This window comes from Indicator indicator, chromosome 4, assembly GCF_027791375.1.
Source record: "Indicator indicator isolate 239-I01 chromosome 4, UM_Iind_1.1, whole genome shotgun sequence".
Taxonomy (NCBI): Eukaryota; Metazoa; Chordata; class Aves; order Piciformes; family Indicatoridae; genus Indicator; species Indicator indicator.
The window spans coordinates 14,520,620-14,545,999 of record NC_072013.1 but is presented as its reverse complement, the minus strand read 5'-3'; the positions used below and the strand labels follow the sequence as shown (position 1 = coordinate 14,545,999).

Below are 25,380 nucleotides of genomic sequence, written 5' to 3'. Positions count from 1 at the left end.
GGTAGCGGCGGCGGTAGCAAGAGCGGCGTCGTCAGCGGTGGCCTTGGTTGTCAGCGGCGGTTTCTGCCCCTTCCCCGCCGCACCATGCCCACCGTGGAGGAGCTGTACCGCAACTACGGGATCCTGGCGGACGCCACCGAGACGGCGGGCCAGGTGCGGCGTGGTTGCGGCCTACAAGGCCTCGCTAGGCCTCGGGCTGGCGTAGCGCGGCGGCCGCGGGGAGTTCCGGGCTGAGGCGGGGCGGCCGGTGTACGAGCGGGGTGGGGTGGCCACGGCGGTCGACCTCCGCGGTTTTTCATGGCATAGATTTCCTCACGGCGCGGGGAAAGGGGCCGGTAGAGACGGGCTTGGCGCCTGCGGTTCTCCAAGGACGGTATAGCAGTTCTGGTCGCTTTTGTATCCTCCTCCTGCTGCCGGCAGCTCTTTTAAATGTCGAGTCGCGGATATTAACTACTTAGTAGCTGGAGTCAGACTGGTTGGGGTTTGGGGGTTTTGCGTGCGGGCGGGGAGTATAGCCTGGCGGATTGAGGCCTTGAAGAAGACGCTGGTAGTGCAGATCTGAGCCGGCGTAGTTCCGGAGAGCTGCTGGCAAGCGAAAAGGCTCCTTAGAGGAAGAAGGCAGGTATTATAGCTTGATAACTGCAAGGCAAGAACGGGAGGTCGTGCCTCACTGCCAAAGCAGATGTTTACCTGTAGAATTCTGGCGAGATCTGTTGTTGGATTATACTGTTACTAAATTATTAACAGAGAATGACTTCGTATATCACCAGTGGACAACATTGTGGCTAGTTAAAACTGTTTTTTCAGCTGAGTTAGGCTGAAAAAGCAGCAGATCACGATGAACATAAGTAGGAAGTAGCTTTGCACATACCTAGCAGGGTATTTTAAACTAGATACTACTATGCAAGGTCATTTGGAAAGTTCTTTAAGAGAACAAATAATATCGTGATTATTTGATTTTGCTTGTTTGTTTGTGTTGGTTTTTTTTTCTTTTTTTATTAGAAGAAAAGGGTTTTGTTTTTCCTTGAAATCTCTTACCTGTGCTGGTGTAATTATGCCCTGGTGAAATACACAGAACATACCTAGTCCATCATCATTTTGACAATTCTGGGTAGCTTCTTTTAAGATGGGAGTGACCATGTGGGGTCTGTGGTGCAGGTAGGAAACATCAGCCTGTGACAGGGATTAGCAGCAGACGTGTAAGAGCCTCCAAAGGTAAGCCTAGAGTCATGATTCTTGATACATTCTCCCAGCTTTGCCTGTCTCCACCTTCCATAGCTAGAGGCAGTGTCGTCGTAATGAGTGGATCTTGCATAGATTGCTCTTTAATAAACTTTCCTGATGCTTTTTTTAACTGGTTATATTCCTGGCGTACCAATGTTCCGTGGTGAGGCATTCCCTTTGCTCATTAAACTTTGTGTGAGGGAGTTATCTTCTTTGAACCTGTCATTTCATACTTTTATTTGACAGCTCCAGTTTTGGCATCCTGAGAAGCCATGAGTAATCCTTGATTCATCCGTTTTATCCCACTTATTATCTCTTCAACACCCTTGCCAACGTGGGCTCTCAACACAAAAACCTGTAGTCAGCCTCTCTCAGTAAAGAAACATTGAACATGAGGAGAAGCAGCAGAAGTGTTGATGTTATTTTAAAAAATGAAAGTATTGAGCTTGTAATGTGAGGAAGGGGCTCACCTATGATGAATCTACCTTGTGATTAGGATTATAGAATTGTTTTGGTTGGAAAATAAGAGCATTGAGTCCAACCATCCTCTAACTCTACTGAGTTTGGTGCTAAGCCCTCAGCACCATATCTCTGCCTATCTGAAACCCCTCCAAGGGTGGGGATTCAACCACCTCACTGGGCAGCCTGTTGAAGTGCTTAAGAACCCTTTCAGGGAAGTTTCTTCTAATATCCAACCTAAACCTGAGGGGCAACTTAAGGCCATTTTCTCTTGTCCCAACATTTGCTACTAGGGAGAACAGACCAACCCCCACCTCACTCCAGCCTCCTTTCAGGGAGTTGTAGAGAGTGAGGAGGTCTCTTCTCAGCTTCTGTTTCTCCAGACTAAACAGTCTCATGTCCTTCAGCCCCAGTTCCCTCGTGGTGAAGACCTTTCACCAGTTTTGTTGCCCTTCTCTGGACCTGCTCCAGTACCTCAGTGTCCTTCTTCGAGCGAGGGGCCCAAAACTGAACCCAGTATTTGAGGTGTGGCCTCACCAGTGCCCAGCACAGGGGCACAATCACTGCCCTGGTCCTGCTGGCCACACCATTGCTGATCCAGGCCAGAATGTTGTTGGCCACTGAGGCACACTGCTGACTCATATCTATCTGGCTATTGACCAGCACCCCCGAGTCCTTTTCTCTTGGGCAGTTTCCAGCCACTCTGCCCCAAGCCTGGAGTATTCATGGGGTTGTTGTGACCCAAGTGCAGGGGACCCAGCACCTGGCCTTGCTGAAGCTAATCCTTCAGCCTGTCTAGGTCCCTCTGGGGAGCCTTCCTACCCTCCAGCAGATCAACGCTCCCCTCTCAGTTTAGTGTCTGTCATCTGGAAAATTCCTGAGGGTGCTACATTCGATTCCCCTGTCCAGATCAAGGACGAAGGTGAGAAGCTCAAAGAAAATACTAAGAGGCAGGCTTAAAGTAAAGAGGAAGTTGTTCTATATTAGCAGCCTTGAGCCCATTCACTGTGGGCTTGTGCTGGTGAGTGCAGCCTGTTGGCAGAGCTGCAGACCCAACAGAGTGGGGATGTGGGTCAGCCAAAAAGCATCCCTGTTTTTCTTGGTTGTTTTTCATCCCCATCACTGTCCTAATCCAGAATCTGGCAACATGGGAGAGCTATCAACAAGGTGTGGGGATTCTGTAAGAAGCCTGTTAGGATACAGCTTGCTTTAGAGAGAAGTAATGTAGTGAGCTGCTTTGTAACTTATCTGAATTATGTTTCAGCCTGGAGAGGAGAAGGCTCCAGGGAGGCCTTCTGGTGGCCTTGCAGTGCTTAAAGGAGCTGATAAGGAAGCTGGGGACAGACTTTTTAGCCACATCAAGGGCTGATGGTTTGAACTAAAAGAGGGAGATTCAGACTGGAGAGAAGGAAGAAATGTTTTACAGTGAGGGTGGTGAGACCCAGAGAGATGATAGAAGCCCCATCCCTAGAACCATTCCAGGTCAGGTTGTTTGTGGCTCTGAGCAGCCTGCTCTAGTTGCAGATGCCCTGGCTGAGTGCAGGGGGGGTTGGGCTAGATGACCTTTAAAGGTCCCTTCCAACCCAAAACCATTCCGTGATTCTCTGATGCTTGTTTGCTGCGGGTGAACCTTGCTGTGGGAGTAAGGGGTGATGGTATCTGTGGCTGTGGGAAGTAGAAACATAGAATTGAGTTAGAAGGGACCCTCAGAGGTTATCTTGTCCAGCCCCTCTGCAGTGAACAGGGGCATCTTTAGGGCCCCATCTGGTTTCATCTTGAATGTCTCCTGGGATGGGGCCTGCACCACCTCCCTGGGCAGACGGTTGCAGTGTATTTCACTACTGTTATTGTGAAGAACTTCCTTCTGATGTCCAACCTAAACCTACCCTGCTCCAGTGTCAAACCATGACCCCTTCTCCTACCACTGCAAGCCCTTCTAAATAGTCCTTCCCCAGCCTTCCTCTAAGTTGCCTTCAGAGACTGAAATGCTGCTATAAGGTCTTTTGAAGCCTTCTCTTCTCCAGGCTGAACACCCCCAGCTCCCTCAGGCTGTCCTCGTAGCAGAGGTGCTCCAGCCCTCTGATCCTCTTTGTGGCCTCCTCTGGATCTGCTCCATCAGGTCCATGTCCTTCCTGTGCTGAGGGCCCCAGAGCTGGACACAGTACTCCAGGAGAGGTCTCACCAGAGCAGAGCCAGAGCAGCAGAATCACCTCTCTCATCCTGCTGGCTCTACTGCTTTGGATGCAGCCCAGGCTGCCATTGGCCTTTTGGGCTGCAAGTGGCCATTGCTGGCTCATGTCCAGCCTCTCCTCCACCAGCACCCCCAAGTCCTTTCTTGCAGGGCTGCTCTCAATCTCATTCTCCCCCAGCCTGGACTGATAATGAGGATTGCTGCAACCCAGGTGCAGGACTTTGGACTTTGCCTTATCGAGCCTAATGAGGTTCTCCTGAGCACACTTCTTTAGCCTGTCCAGGTCCTTCTGGATGGCATCCTGTGCCTCAGCTTTGTCAGCCACACTCCTCAGCTTGGTACCATCTACAAACTTGCTGAGGGTGCCTTCAGTCTCCCTGTCTATATCACTGATGAAGATAGAGCACAACATACATGAAAGATCATTCATGATCCATTCCAGTAGCACAGTTGTCAGAAGAAGTGCTCTCTGCTTGAGAGACTAGAAAGGAGCAAACAGAAGGCAGAAACTCACTGAAGAAAGGGAGGTGGGGGGAAAGCCCAAGTTTAGTGAAGGTGATCATGTAATTGCTGGAGTCTGCACTAATTAATCACAAGAGCTGTTAGCCTTGAGCTTGGCAGTTTGAACAATAAGCACTTAGACAGAAGAATCAGGAAAAAAAACCACAATAAAACCCAGGCAACAGAGGCAAGATTGTGCTATATTGACATGGATAAATTGATCTAAGAAACGATAGTCATTTTTATGAGGCCTGTATAATGTAGCTTATTGAAGTAGGAGGGGAAAAAAAAAAAAAACTTTCCTTCTCTGAGAACACCCCCAGACTTCTCTGTTTACTTGCTCTGTTTTTCCTCTTCCAGCACAAGGATGCATACCAGGCCATCCTGGATGGTGTGAAGGGAGGTACCAAGGAGAAGAGACTTGCAGCCCAGTTCATTCCAAAGTTCTTCAAGCATTTTCCTGAGCTAGCTGACTCGGCCATCAATGCCCAGCTGGACCTTTGTGAGGATGAAGATGTTTCTGTAAGGATAAGAATCTTGTAGCAAGTTGATAATGTTGAATTTGTGTTCTTTTTTTAGGGGGGGGGAGTTGATCATTTGAAGACTTAACAATTGTATTCTGTAGATAGGAAAATGAAAACTGATCAACCTTTCTTTCCTACTCCCATCACAGACCAGAGGATCAGCTCTGTACAAAGAAATTTAGACCCTGTTTGAGTATCTGTTAGAGTTTTAGAGGATTTTTTCCCCTTTCCAAAAGGTCTTTGTGGTTATTGAGTCTAATAAATCCTACTGGGAGGCAACAGAGTTTTGTTCTCTGCTGAGAAGCGTGGGGATGTGAGGCTGAATGTATCATTCTTGCAGGGGTCTTCACAGAATACTAGAATGATTGGAAGGGACCTTGAAAATCGTCTAATTCCAACCCCCCCCCTGCCATGGGCAGGGAAACCTTCCCCTAGATCAAGTTGCTGAAGGCCTCTGATGCTTCATGTTGATAGAAGCTGTAACTTTGGAGCATCTTTAACCACCACATCTTAAATGATTTGGACACATGGTGGTTTTAGATACCTTTTTGGCAGTGCTGGGAGCAGAACCTAGAGTTTCTGTCTGCCAAGTACACAACTGTAAAACTCCTTCCTGTTAGCAAATAACACTCCATAATAACAACACAGATTGCCAGCCTTTCATGCACTAAATGAATGGCTGACATGGGAGGGTTGTGCTGCTGCTCAGTGAGACTGAGACAGGCTGAGAGTTGGGCAGGGAGGAACAGAATGAAGTTTCACAAGAGCAAGGGGAGAGTCTTGCACATGGGAAAGAACAACCTCATGGAGCAGGAGAGGTTGGGGACTGAGCTGCTGGAGAGCAGGGAAGGGGAAAAGGCCCTGGGGGTGCTGGTGGATGGGAGGTTGCCCATGAGCCAGCAATGTGCTCTGGTGGCCAAGAAGGCCAATGGCATCCTGGGGGGGATTAGAAGGGCTGTGGTGAGTAGGTGGAGAGAGGTTCTCCTGCCCCTCTACTCTGCCCTGCTGAGGCCACATCTGGAAGATTGTGTCCAGTTCTGGGCCCCTCAGTTCAGGAAGAACCTCAGGGAACTGCTTGAGAGAGTCCAGCACAGAGCCATGAAAATGCTGAAGGGAGTGGAAGATCTTCCTTAAGAGGAGAGCCTGAGGGAGCTGAGGGCTCTGGAGCTTGGAGAGGAGGAGCCTGAGGGTGACCTCATTGCTGGTGCTCAAGATGTACAGGGGGAGTGCCCAGAGGCTGGAGCCAGGCTCTGCTGGGTGATGCCCAATGCCAGCACAAGGGGCAGTGGTGGAAGCTGAGGCAGAGGAAGTTCCATGGAAACAGGAGGAAGAATTTTTTCCCTGTAAGGGTGACAGAAGCCTGGAAGAGGCTGCCCAGGGGGATTGTGGAGTCTCCCTCTCTGGAGATATTCCAAACCTGCCTGGCTGTGTTGCTGTGTGACCTGCTCTAGGTGCTTCTGCTCTGGCAGGGGGTTGGACTGGATGAGCTTTGGAGGTCCCTTCCAGTCCCTAGCATTCTGTGATTCTGGTGGACAGAGGTGCTGTTTGAATTGGAGGTTTCTTCAGTGCTGCTTAGATCTAAGAAAAAATAATTTTCCTCATAAATGAGCTTGTGATAATTTCATAACAAATAGGAAGCTTGGTCTTCATTGAAGTCTGAAAGTTGAACATCACTTCTGAGTATGATACACTAAAAGAATATGTGCTTATTTTCTCCCACTGAGCTGACTTTTCTGCCAGACTTTGGTCATTGAACTACCTGATTATGTTTTGGTGATCCCTTTTAATTCATGGTTTTTGTTTCCATTTGCACCTAGATCCGGCGACAAGCAATCAAGGAATTGCCTCAATTTGCCACTGGAGATAATCTGCCTCGGGTAGCAGACATCCTGACCCAGCTTCTGCAGTCAGGTAGGAGGAATTAGCACTTTTCCTGGCTCATCTCCTTCTGGCACACCAAAAAGTGTAGAGAATTTTGTTGCCTAACACATTTTCTGTTAGAATCATTGAATTGGATCAGTTGGAAGAGATTGATGAGATCCAACACCACCATGGCCATCAAACCATGTCCCACAGTGCTATGGCCACAGGTTTCTTGAACACCTCCAGGGATGGGGACTCCACCATCTCCCTGGGCAGCCTGTTCCAATCCCTGACCACTCTTGCAGCAAAGAAACTTTTCCTAATATCCAACCTAAACCTTCCCTGGCACAAGTTCAGGCCATTTCTTCTCGTTCTATCACCTGATACTAGGGAGAAGAGATCAAACCCCACCTCACTGCAACCTCCTTGCAGGGAGATGTAAAGAACAATGAAGTCTCTCCTCAGCCTCCTGTTCTCCAGGCTGAACACCCCCAGTTTCCTCAGCTGCTCCTCAGCAGCCCTGTTCTCCAGACCCTTTCCCAGCTTTGTTGCCCTTCTCTGGACCTGCTCTAGCCTCTCAATGTCCTTCTTGGACAAACCTGAGCCCAGTATTCAAGGTCTGTACTCAGCACTGGTGAGGACACAATCACTTCCCTGCTCCTGCTGGCCACAAAAATCTTGCTGATCCAGGCCAGGATGCTGGTGTCCTTCTTGCTCACTTGGGCACGCTGCTGACTTATGTTCATCTGGATGTCACTCAGCACCCCTAGGCCTTTCTCTGCAGGGCAGCTTTTCAGCCACTCTGCCCTAAGGCTGGAGCGTTCATGAGGTTGTTGTGACCCAAGAGCAGGACCCAGCACTTGGCTTTGTTAAACCTCATACAACTGGTGTCAGTCCCTTGATGCAGCCTCTCCAGGTCCCTTTGTAGAGCCTTCTTACCCTCAAGCAGATCAATACTCCTTCCCAACTTAGCGTCATCTCTAACTTACTGAGGGTGCACTCAATCCCCTCACCCAGATCATTGATAAAGATATTAAAAACTGACTCCATTACTATATTAATTTATATCTTTATTTTTTCAGTGCTGTTAGGTGAAGTGCAAAATGCCTTTAGTTCTGCCTTCAGGGATATTCATGTCAGGATTTTTTTTTTCTTTTCTCTCTTCAGATGATTCTGCAGAATTCAACTTGGTGAACAATGCTTTGCTCAGTATATTTAAGATGGATGCTAAAGGTAAAGATACATTTTCCCCTAAATGTTTTTTATGAATATTTCCCAGGCTCTAGCAGGGTGAGAACGGGACTCAATTTTGTGGTTTTTTAGCAGAAAGCAAAAGTTAGAGGCACACACTCATCGTTTGGCTTCACAAATGATACAGAGCTCTGCAGTAGTTGTGGGTCTGAGTTCCACAGAGCAATAAAACTTGGGAATCCTTATGTCAAGCTAGATGAAAATTGCCTTTTCTTACAAGTTAGTACAGGAGTGACTTCAAAATGCGTCATGGGGTCATAGAGGAGGAAACTTCTTTCTTCTGCATGGAAGATTCAGCTCTTCACTTCTAAGCTAATGGGAGTTACCTGATTTATCCTCCATTCAAGGGACTTTGGGAGGCTTATTCAGTCAAATCCTTCAGGGAGAGGATATCGTGAGGGAGCGAGCCATCAAGTTCCTCTCCACAAAGCTGAAAACCCTGCCTGAGGAGGTGATGACAAAGGAGGTAGAAGAGTTCATCCTGACTGAATCAAAGAAGGTGGGTCTCTGCTTTCACTACAGACTTCACTGTTGGTAAAGCCAAGTGCAAGGTGCTGCACCTGGGTCAGGGCAGTCCTAAGCAGAAATCCAGGCTGGATGGAGAATGGATAGAGAGCAGTGCTGAGGAGAAGGACTTGGGAGTGCTGGGTGGTGAGAAGTTCAATATGATCCAGCAATGTGTGCTCACAGCTCAGAAGCCAGCCATGTCCTGGGCTGATCTCCAGCAGCGTGGGCAGCAGGGGGAGGAAGGGGATCCTGCCCCTCTGCTCTGCTGAGTCCCCACCTGCAGTGCTGGGGCCAGCTCTGGAGTCCACAGCACGGACAGGGACCTGTTGGGGTGGGGCCGGAGGAGGCCACAGCAATGCTGGAAGGGCTGGAAGCCCTCTGCTGTGAGGCCAGGCTGAGAGAGTTGGGGTTGTTCAGCATGGAGAAGGCTCCAGAGAGACCTCAGGGTGGCCCTTCTGTGCTTAAAGTGGGCTACAAGAGAGCTGGAGAGGGAGATTTTACAATGGCATGGAGTGACAGGACGGGGGCTGATGGCTTCAAACTGTAAGCTGCTGGATTTAGATGGGACATTAGGAAGAAATTCTTCACCATGAGGCTGGTGTGGCACAGGAACAGGTTTCTCAGAGAAGTTCTGGAGGCTCCAAGCCCAGCAGTGTTCAAACCCAGGTTGGATGAGGCGTTGAGCAACCTTGTCTAAGTAGGAGGTGTCCCTGCCCGTGGCAGAAGGGTTGGAACTAGCTGATCTTTCAGCTCCCTTCTATACCCAAACCATTCTATGATTCTTTCTTAAAACTTGTGGTTTTACATAACTAGAAGCTCCACTGACATGCTGAATATTTGCCTACTTTGCCTTCTCAAGTTGCAGCCACAGGTAGGAATGTGTTGTCTGGTGTTTTCTGCAGGTGCTGGAAGATGTGACGGGTGAGGAGTTTGTTCTGTTCATGAAAATACTCTCTGGATTAAAAAGCTTACAGACAGTAAGTGGGAGGCAGCAGCTGGTGGAGCTGGTAGCTGAACAAGCAGACCTGGAGCAAACCTTCAACCCATCTGATCCAGACTGTGTGGACAGGCTCCTGCAGTGCACTCGGCAGGCAGTGCCTCTCTTCTCGGTACGTACTGAGTGGCTGCCCTGAGGAATGGTGTGGAGAGGGAATGGTTGTAGCTTCTCCTTGGTGTACTCAGTCAGTGTGACAGCACGGTCAAGACAGGGGTCTGCTGGGGAGAGTCCAGTGGAGATCTGTGAGGACGACTGGGGGACTCGAACATCTCTCCTGACAGGAAAGATTGAGAGCCCTGGGGCTGTTTAGTCCTGAGAGGAAAGGCTGAGAGGGGATCTGATCGATGCTTGTAAGTATCTGAAGGGTGGTTGTCAGGAGGAAGGTGCCAGGCCTTTTCAGTGCTGCCCAGTGATAGGACAAATGTTTAGGCTGCGACACAGAATCACAAAACATTAGAGGTTGGATTGGACCTCCAGAGATCATCCAGTCCAAGCCCCCTGCCACAGCAGGATCACCTAGACCAGATCATGCAGGAACACATCCAGTCCAAAGCAGGAAGCCTGCTCCTGTGCTCCAAACAGGAACACAGGAAGTTCCACCTCAACAGGAGGAGAAGCTGCTTCACTGTGAGGGTGACAGAGCCCTGGAGCAGGCTGCCCAGAGAGGTTGTGGAGTCTCCTTCTCTGGAGGCTTTCAAGACCCATCTGGATGTGTTCCTATGTGACCTGTCCTAGGTGATCCTGCTTTGGTGAGGGGGTGAGGGAGGTCCCTTCCAACCCCTAATATTCTGTGATTCTGTGATCTCAGTAATTCTCCACCTTTAACTCCTTGTGAATAAAAAAATGTTGAAAAGAGTCCTTTTTAGGATTTAGGGGGAAGTTTAATAAAGCTTCAATGTATTGCTGTGTGGCAGGTACTTGTAAGGGTAGTGGAGTGATGGGGGGAAAAATTTAAGTTCCTCAGACTCAGAGTCACCTGAATAATGTGTTGGTTTTTTTTTTCCAGAAAAATGTTCATTCCACAAAATTTGTTACTTATTTCTGTGAGCACGTGCTGCCAAACCTCAGTTCTTTGACTACCCCAGTGGAGGGACTTGATATCCAGTTAGAGGTAAGCTAAAGTTAAAATGTCTTTCAGATCATAAAAAAATAAGCATCTTATGTGAAGACAGCTGTTGCAAAAACTGAAAACACCTTTCTTCATCAGCAGTCTGGATGAAGGGACAGAGTAGACCCTCAGCATGTTTCCTGGTGGTACCAAACTGGGAGGGATGGCTGATGCCCTGTCAGGCTGTGCTGCCATTCAGCCAGACCCTTGACAGGCTGAAGAGCTGGGTGGAGGGAAGCCTCTGGAGCTCAACAAGAGTAAGGGTAGAGTTCTGCACCTGGGGAGGAGTCACCCCCTGCAGCAATATGGGTGAGGGGGTGACCTGCTGGAAACAGCTCTGTGAAGAAGGTCCTGGGAGTGCTGGTGGGCAAGTTCACCGTGAGGCAACAATGTGCCCCCATGGCCAAGAAGTCCAATGGTCTCCTGGGGTGCATGAAAAAGAGTGTGACCAGCAGGTCATGGGAGGTTGTCCTCCCTCTCTACTCTGCCCCAGGCCACAGCTGGAGTACTAAGGACAGTTCTAGGCTCCCCAGTTCAAGAGGGACTGGGAACTACTGGAAAGGAGTCTTAACAGAGGCTGCAAAGCTGCTGAGGGGCCTGGAGCATCTCTGTGAGGAGGAAAGGCTGAGAGCCCTGGGGGTGGTGAGCCTGGAGAAGAGCAGCCCCAGAGGGGATCTGAGCAATGCTCAGCAAGAGCTAAAGGGTGGGAGGCAAGAGGATGGAGCCTTGTCAGTGGTGCCCAGGGACAGGACAAGGAGCAGTGGACACAAACTGGAATCCAGAAGGTTCCATCTGCACATGAGGAGAAACTTCTTTGGTGTGTGGGTGCTGGAGCCGTGGAGCAGGCTGCCCAGAGAGGTTGTGGAGTCTGGAGAGATTCCAACCCCCCCTGGCCATTGTGATCCTGGGCAAGCTGCTGTGGGTGCCCTGCTTGAGCAGAGGGCTTGGACTGGATGATCTCCAGAGGTTCCTTTCAGCTCCTACCTTTTCTGATTCTTAAGTGGTTTTCAGTTCTTGGCTTGGAGGAAAACAAGGTAGGCTGGGATAAAAGGTTTGCTGTATTGAGGCATGGGAGAGAATTACCCTGTAAAGCATCTGTCACTTGTGCCAAGCTTTGGAGGCAGGGCTGGGAGCAGTGGATCTCTGTAGTCACTTTTACACTGCTGTCAGTTTTCCTTGCAGCACAGAGCAGTTACTGAAATTGTTGTTGCCTGGCTCATGCTAATTTAGCCTCCTGAAGGAGTGTTTTCATGTCTGTAATGCTGACTTCGTCAGCACTGCAGCTTCAGCAAGGTCTCACTTGGAAGAGAGGTAGGAGGTGAAGTTGTGTTGAGTTGTTGGGATTAGGCACACAAAACCTCTTCCTGTTTGAGGACATGAAAACCAGGCTAGGCCTGTTCCTTCCTGTGTTCCTTCCTGATGTTTGGGAGGGGTATAGCTGTAACAGGTGACCTCTAGTGTGGCAGGTGATGGTCACCTGTGGTCACCTTCAGGCTGATAGTTAAACCTTTGTACTTCTCAGCTAACACACACACACAAACTGTGCTCTCCTTTGGTGTAGGTCCTGAAGCTTCTGGCTGAAATGAGTTCCTTCTGTGGTGATATGGAAAAGCTTGAATCAAATTTGAAGAAGCTGTTTGATAAATTGCTGGTAAGACTAATTTGATTTTTTTTTTTTTTTTTTTTACTCCTTTCAAACACTCAGAAGCTTTTATCAAAACAAGTTCCCTGAATCCAGTTATCCTTTTCCTAAAGTGGCTGTTCCAAAGGTAGCTCTGCCCATGATAGAAGGTGAAAGAACACTGGGCTCAGTGCTGGGGCCAGTTCTCTAAGATCTTGATCATGAGAGTTTGCAGATGACACCAAGCTGGGTGGCAGTGTTGGTCTGCTGGTGGGTAGGGAGGCTCTACAGGGGGATCTGGGCAAGCTGGATCCATGGGATCAGGTTCAACAAGGCCAAGTGCTGGGTCCTGCTCTTGGACCTCAACAACCCCATGAATGCTCCAGGTGTGGGGCAGAGTGCCTGGAAACTGCCTTGAAGAAAAGGAGCTGAGGCTGTTGGTCACCAGCCAGCTGAACAAGAGCCAGCATGTGCCCAGGTGGCCAAGAAGGCCACCAGCATCCTGGCCTTTATGAGTGTGGCCAGCAGCAGTAGGGCAGAGATCATCCCCCTGTTCTGGGCAGTGGTGAGGCCATGCCTCAGATACTGGATTGAGTTTTGGGCCCCTCACTCAACAAGGACATTGAGGTGCTGGAGCATGTCCAGAGAAGGGCAGCAAAGCTGGAGAAGGGTCTAGAGCACAAGGCATTTGAGAAGCAGCTGAGGGACCTGGGGTTGTTTAGCCTGGAGAACAGGAGGCTGAGGGGAGACCTCACTGCTTGCTACAACTCCCTGAAAAGGGCTTAGAGTGTAGTGGGGATTGGTCTCCCACGTTCCAAGTGATAATATGAGAGGAAACAACCTCAAGTTGCATCAGGGAAGGTTTAGGTTGAACTGATCTAGTGCAGGACCTTGCACTTTGCCTTACTGAACCTCATGAGATTCTCCTCAGCCAGCTCTCCAGCCTGTCCAGGTCCCTCTGGATGCCATCCCATCCTTCAGACTTATCAACAGCACCACTCAGCTTTGTGTCATCTGCAGACTTGCTGAGGGTGCCTCAATCTGGCTGCCTGTAGCTCTGATGAAGATACTGAACAGCTCTGCTCCCAATACAGACCCCTGAGGGACACCACTTGTCACCTGCCTCCATCTGGCCATCAAGCCAGAGTCGGAGGTGTCAAGTCAAGCTGACAGGGTGAATAAAGCCTCCAGTTCAAGCCCTGCAGATGAGCAGTCAGTTTGCCTAAATGCTTTTGCTTCCCTTCCTTTCCTTGTGTGTTCCTGTGTTTAGGAGTACATGCCCCTGCCTCCAGAGGAAGCAGAGAACGGGGAGAACGCCGGCAGTGAGGAGCCCAAGCTGCAGTTCAGTTACGTGGAGTGTTTGTTGTACAGCTTCCATCAGCTGGGGAGGAAACTTCCTGACTTCCTCACGGCCAAGCTGAATGCAGAGAAGTTGAAAGACTTCAAAATCAGGTAAGCATTTCGAGGCAAGTCTTGGAGTGGCCTGTTAGAAAGTGGGCATCGTTATTCACCATCAGCCAGCAGTGTGACCTCATGGCCAAGGAGGACAACAGGTCCTGGTGTGCATTAAGAAGAGCAAGGCCAGCAGGTCATGGGAGGTTCTACTCTGCCCTAGTGAGGCCACATACGGAGTACTGGGTCCAGTTCAAGAGAGACAGGGAACTACTGGAAGAGAGTTCAGTGAAGGCTACAAAGCTGCTGAGGGGCCTGGAGCATCTCTGTGAGGTAGAAAGGCTGAGAGCCCTGGGGCTGGTGAGCCTGGAGAAGAGCAGCCCCAGAGAGGATCTGAACAATGCTCAGCAAGAGATAAAGGGTGAGGGGCAAGAGGCTGGGGCCAACTCTTGTCAGTGGACAAGACACTTATCCTTGTTAGATTTATTCTTCCCACCCAACTCTCCACCTTGTCCAAAATAAGTGGCCAGCAGGTCGAGGGAGGTTCTCTTCCCTCTTTGTGGCCCTGCTGAGGCTAAATCTGGAATATTGTGGCCAGTTGAAAAAGGACCTCAGGGAACTGCTTGAAAGGGTCCAGCAGATGCTGAAGGGAATGGAAGATCTTCCTTGTGAGGAAAGGCTGAGGGCCCTGGGGCTGTTGAGCCTGGAGAAGAGTAGCCTGAGAAAGGATCTTTTCAGTGCTCAGAGAGAGCTAAAGGGTGGGGAGCAAGAGGCTGGGGCCAAACTCTTGTCAGGGGTGCCCAGTGACAGGGGAAGGGGCAATGGGCACAAATAGTACCCAGGAAGTTCCATCTGAACATGAGGAAAAACTTTGGTGTGAGGGTGCTGGAGGCCTGGAGCAAGCTGCCCAGAGAGGTTGTGGAGTCTCCTTGTCTGGCCACCTGGGTAAGCTGTTGTAGGTGCCCTGCTTTAGCAGCAGGGTTGGGCTGGACGATCTCCAGAGGTCCCTTCCAACCTCCATCCTGCTGGGATTCTGTGACTGTGCTGAGGAAGGACGAACTAGATAAAGACTTACTTAGAGCATTTTTCCTAGAGGGGAAATAAAAAAAATGAGATCCCAGTTTCTCTTTCCTCATGCTGTTGTGGGCATATGTACAATTGTTAACAAAGTGCTTTCCAATTCTTTCAGGCTACAGTATTTTGCTCGAGGGTTGCAGGTATACATTCGACAGCTTCGTCTGGCACTTCAGGGGAAAACAGGAGAAGCCTTGAAAACAGAGGAGGTAAATGTGGCTGAGGAGTTGTGGTGTCTCTGCCTGAGCCTGCTGAGATAACACATTGATGGGCTGCAGCCTGTTGTGGGCATGCAGAGGGAGAGGGAATAACACTGCCAACATTGATTGCAGCTGCATCTGAACTCATCTTTCAGTTGCTGCTGTTGGCTGCTCTCTTCATCTGTTTGGCTGAACCCTGTATTTGTTTCAAAGGAGAAAATCTTCATATGCTGAGGGGGGGGAAGGTTTAGTGGGATGTACCCTGGGACATTAAAAACAGCTACTTAATGTAAAACTGCAGGGAGCCTAAAAATAGTTGTAATGAGAGCTCAGGAGTAGACACACCTTCACTGTCACTAGCACTTTATTAGGAGGAGTAATTACATGCTGTGACTTCATCAGATGCAGTTGGCATCATTTCAAGCTACTAAGGTGTATCTTTTTTTTTTCCTTGCAGAACAAGATTAAAGTGGTTGCCTTGAAAATAACCAATAACATTAATGTTTTGATCAAGGTAAGTCCTCTTATTAAGGCCTCATTGAAAGAAGTGTGACCAGGACCAGGTGAGGGAGGTGATTCTCTCCCTTTGAGGGAGACCTCAGTTCTGCTCAGACCCCACCTGGAGCACTGCCTCCAGTTCTGGTGCCCCCAGCATAAGAGGAATTATGGAACTGTTGGAGTGAGTCCAGAGGAGCCACGAAGATGATCAGAGGGCTGGAGCACTTAATCTATGGGGACTGGCTGAGAGGGTTGGGGCTGTTCAGCCTAGAGAAGAGAAGGCTCCAGGGAGAGCTTCCAGCAGGTTTCCAGTACCTGAGGAGGGCTACAAGAAAGCTGGAGAGGGACTTTTTACAAAGGCTTGTAATGATAGGATGAGGGGGAATGGCTTTGAGCTGGAAGAGGGGAGGTTGAGACTGGAGATCAGGAAGAAATTGTTGACAGTGTGGGTGGTGAGACACTGGAACAGGTTGCCCAGGAGGCTGTGGATGCCTCCTGCCTGGAGGTGTTCAAGGCCAGGCCAGATGAGGCCTTGAGCAATATGGGCTGGTGGGAGGTGTCCCTGCCCATGGCAGGGAGCTTGGAACTGGATATCTTTAAGGTCCCTTTTAATCCAAACTATTCTATGAATCTGTGGAGTAATTCACAGAGCAGAGTAGCCTGTGCAGAAAAACCCTGGCAGGTTTGAGCTAGAGAGAACAGATTCATGTTGATGCTAACCAGCTCAGTGTTGCTCCTTGCTTCACTGTCTCTGAGACATGGATCCACTGTCTCTGCAAGCTGCTTAACCACTGCTGTTGTTGGGATGATGTGTTGAGGCACACTTTTGCAGCCCTAGTTGCCCACAGGAGCAGAAAAGTTTGGCTTAGGGGTCTCTGGATTCTGGCCCAGCCATTTTGCTTATCATTTCTCTCTCTTGCAGTGGTAGGGAGGAGTAAAGAGTGGTTTGAAGAGGTGCAAAGAATGTAAAGGAGGGAGGAGGGAAAGCAAGCTGCTGTAAAGGATGTCCTTTCTCACAGAGCCTATGAGAGATGAGCTGCAGAAAGAGGCTTCCATGCAGAGCTCTTGAAACTTTTCTGATTTCTAACCCACCTTTCCCTTTCTTCCTTTGCTTCTTATCTCAGTCACCAATATAAACCAAAACCTTTGCCCATCGTGTTAAGAGTCATAGAATCATTCAGGTTGCAAAATACCTGCAAGATCCTGAAGTCCAACTGCTCACTAAACCCTGTCCCTCAGCACCACATCTACACAGCTTTTAAACCCCTTCAGGGATGGATACTCCACCACTGCCCTGGGCAGTCTGCTCCAGGCCTTGATCACTCTTTTCAATAAAGAAATTTTTCCTTACATCTGACCTAAACCTTCCCAGACACAACTTGAGGCTGTTTTCTCTTGTACTGTCACTTGTGACTTGGGAGATGAGATTGACCTCCACCTGGCTCCAGCCTCCTTTCAGGGAGCTGTAGAGAGTGAGGAGGTCTCCCCTCAGCCTGCTTTTCTCCAGACCAAACCACCCCAGGTCCCTCAGCCATTTCCCCTGAGGCTTGTTCTCCAGACCCTTCCCCAGCTTTGTTTCCTTTCTCTGGACCTGTTCCAGCACCTCAATGTCCTTCTTGGAGTGAGGGGCCCAAAACTGAGCTCTGTATTTAAGAGGAGGTACAGACCAGATGTCTCGCTGTAGGAGCTATCATAGTTCATTGCTGGGGATGAAGATGTGCAGGGCAGTGAGGGGAGGACAGAGCCAGGCTCTGCTCAGGGATGTCCAGTGACAGGACAAGGGGCACTGGGGGCAAGCTGGAGCAGAGGAGGTGCCATAGGAACAGAAGGGAAAACTTTTTCATTGTGGAGCAGGCTGCCCAAAGAGGTTGTGGAGTCTTCTTGTCTGGAGACACTCAAAACCCACCTGGATGTGTTCCTGTGTGACCTGCCACAGGTGATCCTACTCTGGCAGTGGGGTTGGACTGGATGACCTTTGGAGATCTCTTCCAACCAAGACCATTCTATGATTCTGTGATTTTTCTGTTACTGTAAATCCCATTTGAATTTCACAGTGAACTGTATGGGCTAAGGCTGCCATGGGACTGCAGAAAAGGATTTAAAACAGTTGGAAAGTAACTGTAATTCTGGAATCTAAGTAGGTATCTAAAAACTTGGAGTGAATTTAACTGTTAACTGTCCAATTTTGTCTCTGTAGGATCTCTTCCACATTCCTCCTTCTTACAAAAGTACAGTTACCCTGTCCTGGAAACCAGTACAGAAAGCAGATTCAAGGTAAGAGCTGCTCATCAGAAAAGAAAACGGGGGGGGGGAGGGGGTAGTTTTTGCTCTTTGCAAACTCAAGGTGCCAAGCTAAGAGTTTCACAGCCTCTCTGGAAGGAATTAAGGCTGGGCAGTGATCATCTTAGCTTTGCTTTATAGATAGGGTTGACCAAATCAACTGGAGACTGCTATAGTTCCTCTTTTCAGGTATTAATCAGGGCATCTTCATTAGCTTCCTGTGGTTAAGCTCTGAGACTGATCTGCTGTTCCTGTACCTGGCAGCCCAGGAAGTGTGATGGTCTGGTTTTGTTTTCTTTTCCCAGTCAAAAAAGAGCAAGTGAAGACACCACCTCAAGTTCACCCCCAAAGAAGGCCTCAGCAGGACCAAAGAGGGATGCCAGGCAAATCTATAACCCTCCCAGTGGAAAATACAGCAGCAACCTGGGGAGCTTCTCCTACGGTGAGTCAGGCAGCTTGCCAGCTCTTGGCCTAGTGGCACTTGGGCTAAGGCAGGGAGAAACAAATAAGCCAACTTAGTCATTGGCCATGGGAATGGTCAGAGGCCTGGCAGCCCTGCTATGTGAGGAGGGGCTGAGAGAGCTGGGGTTGTTCAGCTTGGAGAAGAGAAAGCTTAGGGGAGACCTCATCACCATGGACCAGGACATAAAGGGTAGCTCCCAGGGGAAAGGAGGCTCCCTTTGTACAAGGAGTCCCATGGAAAAGATAAAGTGATGGGGACAACTTACTACTAGGGAGATTCCCATTGCAGTCCAGCAGCAAATGTTTCCCCATGAGAACAGTCAGACATGGGAATCATCTCCGAAGGGAAGTGGTGGATTTCCCTCCAACGGATACTTCTAAGGCTCACCTTGACAGTGTGCTGGGCTAGCTCATTTCAGCTCTACTGTTGCCTAGAAAGGTTGGACCAGGTGATCCTTGAGGTCCCTTCCAGCTTGGCATTCTGTGACTGAACTTTATCACATTCTGGGAAAATACTTTGTCCTGTCACCAGTTTTTGTGTGTAATGGTTCTCTTTCTAGCTGGTGATCTATTACTATTTGGGTGTCACCAGCCTACAAAACTGTCATTTGCAAGTAGTGACTTAATTCACAGAGTCAGGAATTGCACTGTTGTGGTGATGTTACGACACAGCACTCACACCCCACATCTCCCAGTTGCTGTGAGTGGCAGAGCTGGGCCAGCTGCTGCTGTACAACTGGATCTGTGCTGAATTCCACATCCCTAGTTCAGCCCCAGCACAGGTCTGAAGTGGCAGACCTGATCCAGAGCTCCTGGGAATTGCCATGTTCACTGTGTTCACTGAGTCCAGAGATTCATAGAATGGGTTGGGTTGGAAAGGACCTTAAAGATCAGCTACTTCCAGCCCCCCTGCCATGGACAGGGACACTTGCCACCAGCCCAGGTTGCTCAGGGCCCCATCCAGCCTGGCCTTGAACACCTCCTGGGAGGAGGACTCCATAACCTCCCTGGGCAACCTGTTCAAGTGTCTCACCACCCTCCCTGTCAAGAATTTCCTTCTAATCTCCAGTCTAAATCTGCCCTCCTCGAGCTTCAATCCATTGTGCTTCATCCTGTCACTACAAGCCCTTGTCAAAAGTCCTTCCCCAGCTTTCCTGTAGGCTCCCTTCAGCTACTAGAAGGCTGTTCTAAGGTCTCCCTGGACCCTTCTCAGCCCCAACTCTGCCAGCCTGTCCCCATGGGGAAGGTTCTGTAGCCCTTTGATCATCTTTGTGGCCCTCCTCTGGACCATCTGCAACAGTTCCATATCCCTCTTACATTGGGGGCACCAGAACTGGAGGCAGTGCTGCAGGTGAGGTCTCAGGACAACAGAGCTGAATCCCCTTCCTGTGGTGCTGCTTTCCCTGCTCTGGATGCAGCTCAGCACACAGCTGCCTGCTGGGCTGCCAGGGACCATTGCTGGCTCCTGGGGAGTTTGTCACCAGCTGTGCCCCCCAAGTCCTTCTCTTCCACACTGCTCTCCAGCCACTCCTCTCTTAGCCTAGATTTGTGCTTGGGATTGCCCTGACCCGGGTGCAGGACCTGGTACTTGGCCTTGTTGAACTTCACGAGGTTGGCTCAAGCCTGTCCAAGTCCCTCTGGATGCCATCCCTTCCCTCCAGCATGGCAACCACACCACACAGCTTGGTGTCATTCAGCTAAGATGCAGTCACTAGGGGCAAGTCAAAAACCTTGAGACCTGATGAGGTGTTACTGGACAGAAGGATGATCTGGGTGGCCCTAAACTAATGGGATAGTTTATTGTCATGGTATTAGTAAACAGAGAAACCACATTTGGGTTAAGGAGGCTACTTCTCCTGACCTCCTACCATTTAGTGGGGTCTACTTGTCCATCAAAGCACAACTTGCAGATCTCACAGTGTAGAAGCAAGATGAACCTCACAGATTTAAGCCAACCTTCATCACCTCCAGTTGTTGCTGCAGTGAGGTGGGATTTGTCTCTTCTCCCTAATGTGAGGTGACAGAATGAGAGGAGATGGCCTGAAATTGTGCCAGGGGAGGGTTAGGTTGGATGTTAGGAACGATTTCTTTGCTGCAGGAGTGGTCAGGCATTGGAACAGGCTGCCCAGGGAGGTGGTGGAGTCCCCATCCCTGGAGATGTTCAAGAAACCTGTGGCCATGGCACTGTGGGATTAGCAAGAGTGTGGCCAGCAGGAGCAGGGAAGTCATTCTGCCCTGTGCTCAGCTCTGGTTAGACCACACCTTGAGTCCTGTGTCCAGTTCTGGGCTCCTCAGATTAAGAAAGACATTGAGACACTTGAACATGTCCAGAGAAGGGAAAGCAAGGAGGCTGGGGAGGGGTCTGGAGCACAGCCCTGTGAGGAGAGGCTGAGGGAGCTGGGGGTGTTTAGCCTGGAGAAGAGGAGGCTCAGGGCAGACCTCATTGCTCTCTACAACTGCCTGAAGGGAGGTTGTAGCCAGGTGGGGGTTGGGCTCTTCTCCCAGGCAACCAGCACCAGAACAAGAGGACACAGTCTCAAGCTGCACCAGGGAAAGTTTAGGCTGGAGGTGAGGAGAAAGTTCTTCCCAGAAAGAGTAATTGGCCATTGGGATGTGCTGCCCAGGGAGCTGGTGGAGTCCCCATCCCTGGATGTGTTCAAAAAAGGATTGGATGTGGCACTTGGAGCCATGGTTTAGTTAGTGATGAGGTGCTGGGTGATAGGTTGGACTCGATGATCTCTGGGGTCTTTTCCAACCTGGTTGATTCTATGATTCTATTACAATGGCCATGATGGTGTCAGGCCTGGATGATCTTGGAGATCTCTTCCAACCCAAACAATTCCTTGCTTCTATGATCTTTCCATGCAGCACAAAAGCCCTATGAGAAGTTTGCCCTTTGTGTTTCAGAACAGAGAGGTGGTTTCCGGGGCGGCCGAGGAAGAGGCTGGGGAGGACGTGGCAATCGTAGCCGAGGAAGAATCTACTGAGCACAGAACCCCAGGAGAAGGCCCCAGTGCAAGTGCTCCTCAGCAGGTTTGCTTGGAGAATTGTTTTCCTTTGAGGACTGCCTTCCACTAAGACTGACTTCAGTGTTCTTTCTACCTTTGTATGTATGATCTACTTTTCTAACAGACTACAACTTGTCCATAGTGCAACTACTACAGCTGTATTTTTGGATGCTTACAGGCAACAGTTTTGGGTTCTCCTTCCTTTTTTATTTGTTTTGGGTGTTTTGTTTGTTTGCTTGTTTGTTGAGTGTCTTCAAGATTTATTCAAGGATTGGAAAAGAGCATAGATGGTTTTCTTCAGAAGCTACATCTTGGCAGTTAGTCTCTTAACCTCCAAATCAGCTACTCCAGACCCAAAACTAGAGCATTGAGTTGATGTGTTGGTGGAGAGGAAAGGCATGACAACACATGGCAGAGAAGCTTGAGCAGCTGAAATAATCCTTTTCTCATCTGTAACCATATTCCTGGAGATGTGGAGAAGAGTCCCATGGTTAAGTTTGTCTTGATTTACCTTTTTTATTTTAGATTAAATTAAATTAGATGAAAGCTGTTCTATTTTTTAACTTGGCAACACAGTTGGAAATTGATTTTTATGGGATATTGGTTTTGTTTTTTTTCCTTTGCTTGTAGCATGGAGCAATCTTAGAGCTGTGGAGAATGTGGTGTTCTGTTTGGTTTTGCACATCCTCACTGTGATGCAAACAAAAAAAATTGCTGTTTTGCAAATGGATTTTTAATGTTTCATATGAATATGTGCATCTAGTTCATGCCAGTAAAAAGAAAAAAAAAAAAAGAAACAATAAAGGAGTAGAATTATTCCAGGAGTGGGCAAAGGCTGATACAGTGATGAAGCTTTCAGAGGTTGTAAGCTGGACCATAGATGTTCCTGGCTCTTTTTTTTTAGAGGGGGTTGCAGATTTCTGGATTAGTTGGCACTTGAGGGTTGGGTTTTCATCTGGTTGTTTGGGGTTGGTGTTTTTTTGTTTTTTTTTTTTTTTTTTTTTTTTTTTTTTTTTTTTTTGTTGCTTGGTTGGTTGTTTGGTTTTGTTTTGTTTTTTTTTTTTTTACCAGCACATTTTAAAAAAGAATATAAATAAAACTCTTATTTTGAGGTAGCATTGACAAATTCCATCTTACATAGTTCAAATTCAGCTGGAAAAGTTAACAATTTTACCAGTACATTAAAAAAATAAATATAAATAAAATGCTATTTTGAAGAGGCATTGACAGATTCCAGCTTACATAGGTCAAATTCAGGTGGAAAAGTAAACAATTTTACCAATACATTAAAAAAATACATAAATAAAATTCTATTTTGAAGTAGCATTGACAGATTCCAGCTTACATAGGTCAAATTCAGGTGGAAAAGTGAACAATTTTACCAATACATTAAAAAATATATAAAGAAAATGCTATTTTGAAGTAGCATTTGCAGATTCCAGCTTTTACATAGCTCAGATTCAATTGGAAAAGTTAACAATTTTAGCAGTACCTTGAAAAACTAACATAAATAAAATGCTATGTTGAAGTAGCATTGACAAATTCCAGCTTACATAGTTCAAATTCAATAACAACTTTACCAGTACATTAAAAATATACATAAATGAAGTTCTATTTTGAAGTAGTATTTGAGGAATTCCAGCTTACATAGTTCAAATTCAGGTGGAAAAGTTAACAATTTTACCAATACATTTAAAAAAACATAAATAAAATTCTGTTTTGAAGTAGCATTGACAAATTCCAGCTACATAATTCAAATTTAGGTGGAAAAGTTAACAATTTTACCAATACATTAAAAAATAAATATAAATAAAATGCAATTTTCAAGTAGCATTGACAGATTCCAGCTTACATAGTTCAAATTCAGCTGGAAAAGTTAACAGTTCCATGCTATTTTATTACTATTTTTTCCCCATCCTGAGCTGGGGAAAAAATTCTTTTCTTATTTACTTACTCAGTTCTTATTTACTGGTGCACAGCCAGAAAATACAATGTAAGAGCACAATGCTTTTAGTTTTTCATTCTCACCACTCTAAAGTTTTACTTCTCAGGTCGTTCAAAGGAATTAGCAGGTAGTGAAACAAAAGTTAGAGGAAAGACTTTCAATGAGTGTTCCATGGCATGTTTGATGTAAAATAGTTTTAGGAGAATGAAGATTATTTCTTCCTTTTTTTTTTTTCTGTCCAGTCATTTGGTATCTACAGACAGATGCCTGCAGGTGATGTTTCCCCATCTAGTTCCATTCCTATTTGCTTGTGAATCTGCCTTAGGTGTCTTCAGGAAGACTCTTTGATATTTCTCACTGCAATCAGAAGGTCAGAGTATCAAAACTTAAGTCAAAGTTAGAGAAGAAAGCTAAATTAGAAGCCTGTTCTTCCTTAACTCTGCAGCAGTAAGCAGCAAACTTTGGACATTCCAGGGGGCATGAGCTGACCTTGTATTGCTGATTCCATGCCAGCTGCTAAACTCAGATCCAGCACTGAAACCACCAACCTTGGCAAAGAGCTTTCAAGGACAAATGGGTAAGATCAAAACATGCAGTAGATGGGTGATAAGCTTCCATCATGGGGTGGGAAGGGGGGAAAAGAGACATTTTGCACTTGTGTTTTGAGAGAAATTAAAACTATATCAAAGCCTAAGCTCAGCTTGCATTTAGACTCCTGACTAGGTACTAGCAGCTTATTTTCTCACTCACCTCTGAGTGAGTTTTCTTTCCAGGGCTTCTGTTTTTCATAGGTGATGTGTAAAGCTCTCATGGCCTCAGAAGCAGCTAAGATCAACCCCACCACCACCCCTCAGCCCAGTTTCATGTTTACTGCAGCCAGTTCTTGTGGAGACACCCAAGTTACCATCCTGTTTACTTGTACATGTTCTCCTCATGCTTTGGGAATAAATTCCTTTTGTAATTTTGTCTGGCTCATTGTTTCACACTCCATCTGCAGCATTCTGTCTTGGCTTAGTTCAAAGGGGTAGCTGCCTGCACTACCTTATTCTTTGGCTTAGTGACTTGCTCCATAGATCTCCAGATGCATTGAGCTGTTTGCCACTAAAAAATAGATCTTAGCAAGGCTGCATTAGGTGTTTCAACTTGGAAATGCAAAGTGTTGGATAAGAATTTCTCTTTTCAGCCAAAGTTGCATGTCCTACATCTTATTTGGCAGTTACCATGTCTAAAGGAGTCCTTTGTTGTCTGATTCAACCTCCAATGCAATAAAATTTGTTAGTGTGGTGGAGCAAGCATGGCTTGAGTAGCAGCCTGGTTGTGTTTTTTGTTTTTTTTTTTTTTTGGGGGGGGGTCTTGGTTGTGGGTATTTTTGTGGGTTTCTTTTGTGGTTTTTTTGTGGAATCAAGTTTGACTGCAGGATGGGATGGGTGCCAGCCAGAGGGAGCTGGACAGGCTAGGAGAGGTGGGCTGAGGAGAATCTCATGAGGTTCAACAAAGCTAAGTGTAAGGTCCTGCACCTAGACTGGGGCAATCCTAGGTATCAGTCCAGGCTGGGGGATGATGAGATTGAGAGCAGCCCTGCAGAAAAGGACTTGGGGTGCCGGTGGGGGAGAAGCTGGATGTGAGCCAGCAATGGGCACTTGCAGCCCAGAAGGCCAATGGCAGCCTGGGCTGCATCCAAAGCAGTAGAGCCAGCAGGATGAGAGGTGATTCTGCTGCTCTGGCTCTGCTCTGGTGAGACCTCTCCTGGAGTACTGTGTCCAGCTCTGGGGCCCTCAGCACAGGAAGGACATGGACCTGATGGAGCAGATCCAGAGGAGGGAGTCGGAGCAGCTCTGCTGTGAGGACAGGCTGAGGGAGCTGGGGGTGTTCAGCCTGGAGAAGAGGAGGCTCTGGGGAGACCTAAGAGCAGCCTGCCAGGACCTGAAGGGGGCTCCAAGAAGGCTGCAGAGAGACTGTTTGCAAAGGCCTGCAGGGACAGGCCAAGGGACAATGGCTTTAAACTAGAGCAGAGCAGATTGAGATTGGATGTGAGGAACAAGTTCTTTACTGTGAGGGTGGTGGAACACTGAAAGAGGTTGCCCATGAAGGTGGTGGAGGCCCCATCCCTGGAGATGCTCGACAGGGCTCTGAGCAACCTGATCTAGTGGTGGATGTCCCTGCCTGCTGCAGGGAGGTTGGGCTGGGTGACCTTTGGAGGTTCCCTTCCACATCAGCCCATTCTCTGATTCTAATTGCTCTGTGCCTGATGTAAAAGCTTTGCCAGCAGCAAGGA

The 25,380-nt window shown here is 48.2% G+C and overlaps 1 protein-coding gene across 3 annotated transcripts; it reads left to right on the top strand.

The window, feature by feature from the left end:
• API5 (apoptosis inhibitor 5) lies at positions 1–24,388 on the top strand. 3 transcript variants are annotated; one of them, XR_008489513.1, is made up of 15 exons: positions 1–153; positions 4,736–4,897; positions 6,717–6,810; positions 7,930–7,995; positions 8,361–8,512; positions 9,423–9,629; positions 10,524–10,628; positions 12,187–12,276; positions 13,517–13,698; positions 14,828–14,921; positions 15,370–15,426; positions 17,608–17,684; positions 17,996–18,132; positions 21,060–21,258; positions 23,580–24,388. XR_008489513.1 is itself a non-coding variant. In XM_054400114.1 (15 exons), exons 1-14 carry the CDS (start codon positions 85–87, stop codon positions 21,137–21,139), a joined length of 1,572 nt encoding a protein of 523 aa, XP_054256089.1. In that variant the 5' UTR covers positions 1–84; the 3' UTR covers positions 21,140–21,185; positions 23,580–24,388. The 3 variants fall into 3 exon arrangements, 2 of the variants coding, with proteins under 2 accessions (XP_054256089.1, XP_054256088.1); XM_054400114.1 differs by having other exon boundaries at positions 21,060–21,185; XM_054400113.1 differs by lacking the exon at positions 23,580–24,388 and having other exon boundaries at positions 21,060–22,141.
• The last annotated feature ends 992 nt before the right edge of the window (positions 24,389–25,380 follow it).

Bases quoted from the DNA above. Each gene is read 5' to 3' on its own strand.
- API5 (XM_054400114.1), top strand. From the start codon at position 85: ATGCCCACCGTGGAGGAGCTGTACCGCAACTACGGGATCCTGGCGGAC. The intron at 4,898-6,716 runs GTAAGGATAAGA...ATTTGCACCTAG, and splicing joins GTGAGGATGAAGATGTTTCT to ATCCGGCGACAAGCAATCAA. The intron at 10,629-12,186 runs GTAAGCTAAAGT...CCTTTGGTGTAG, and splicing joins GACTTGATATCCAGTTAGAG to GTCCTGAAGCTTCTGGCTGA.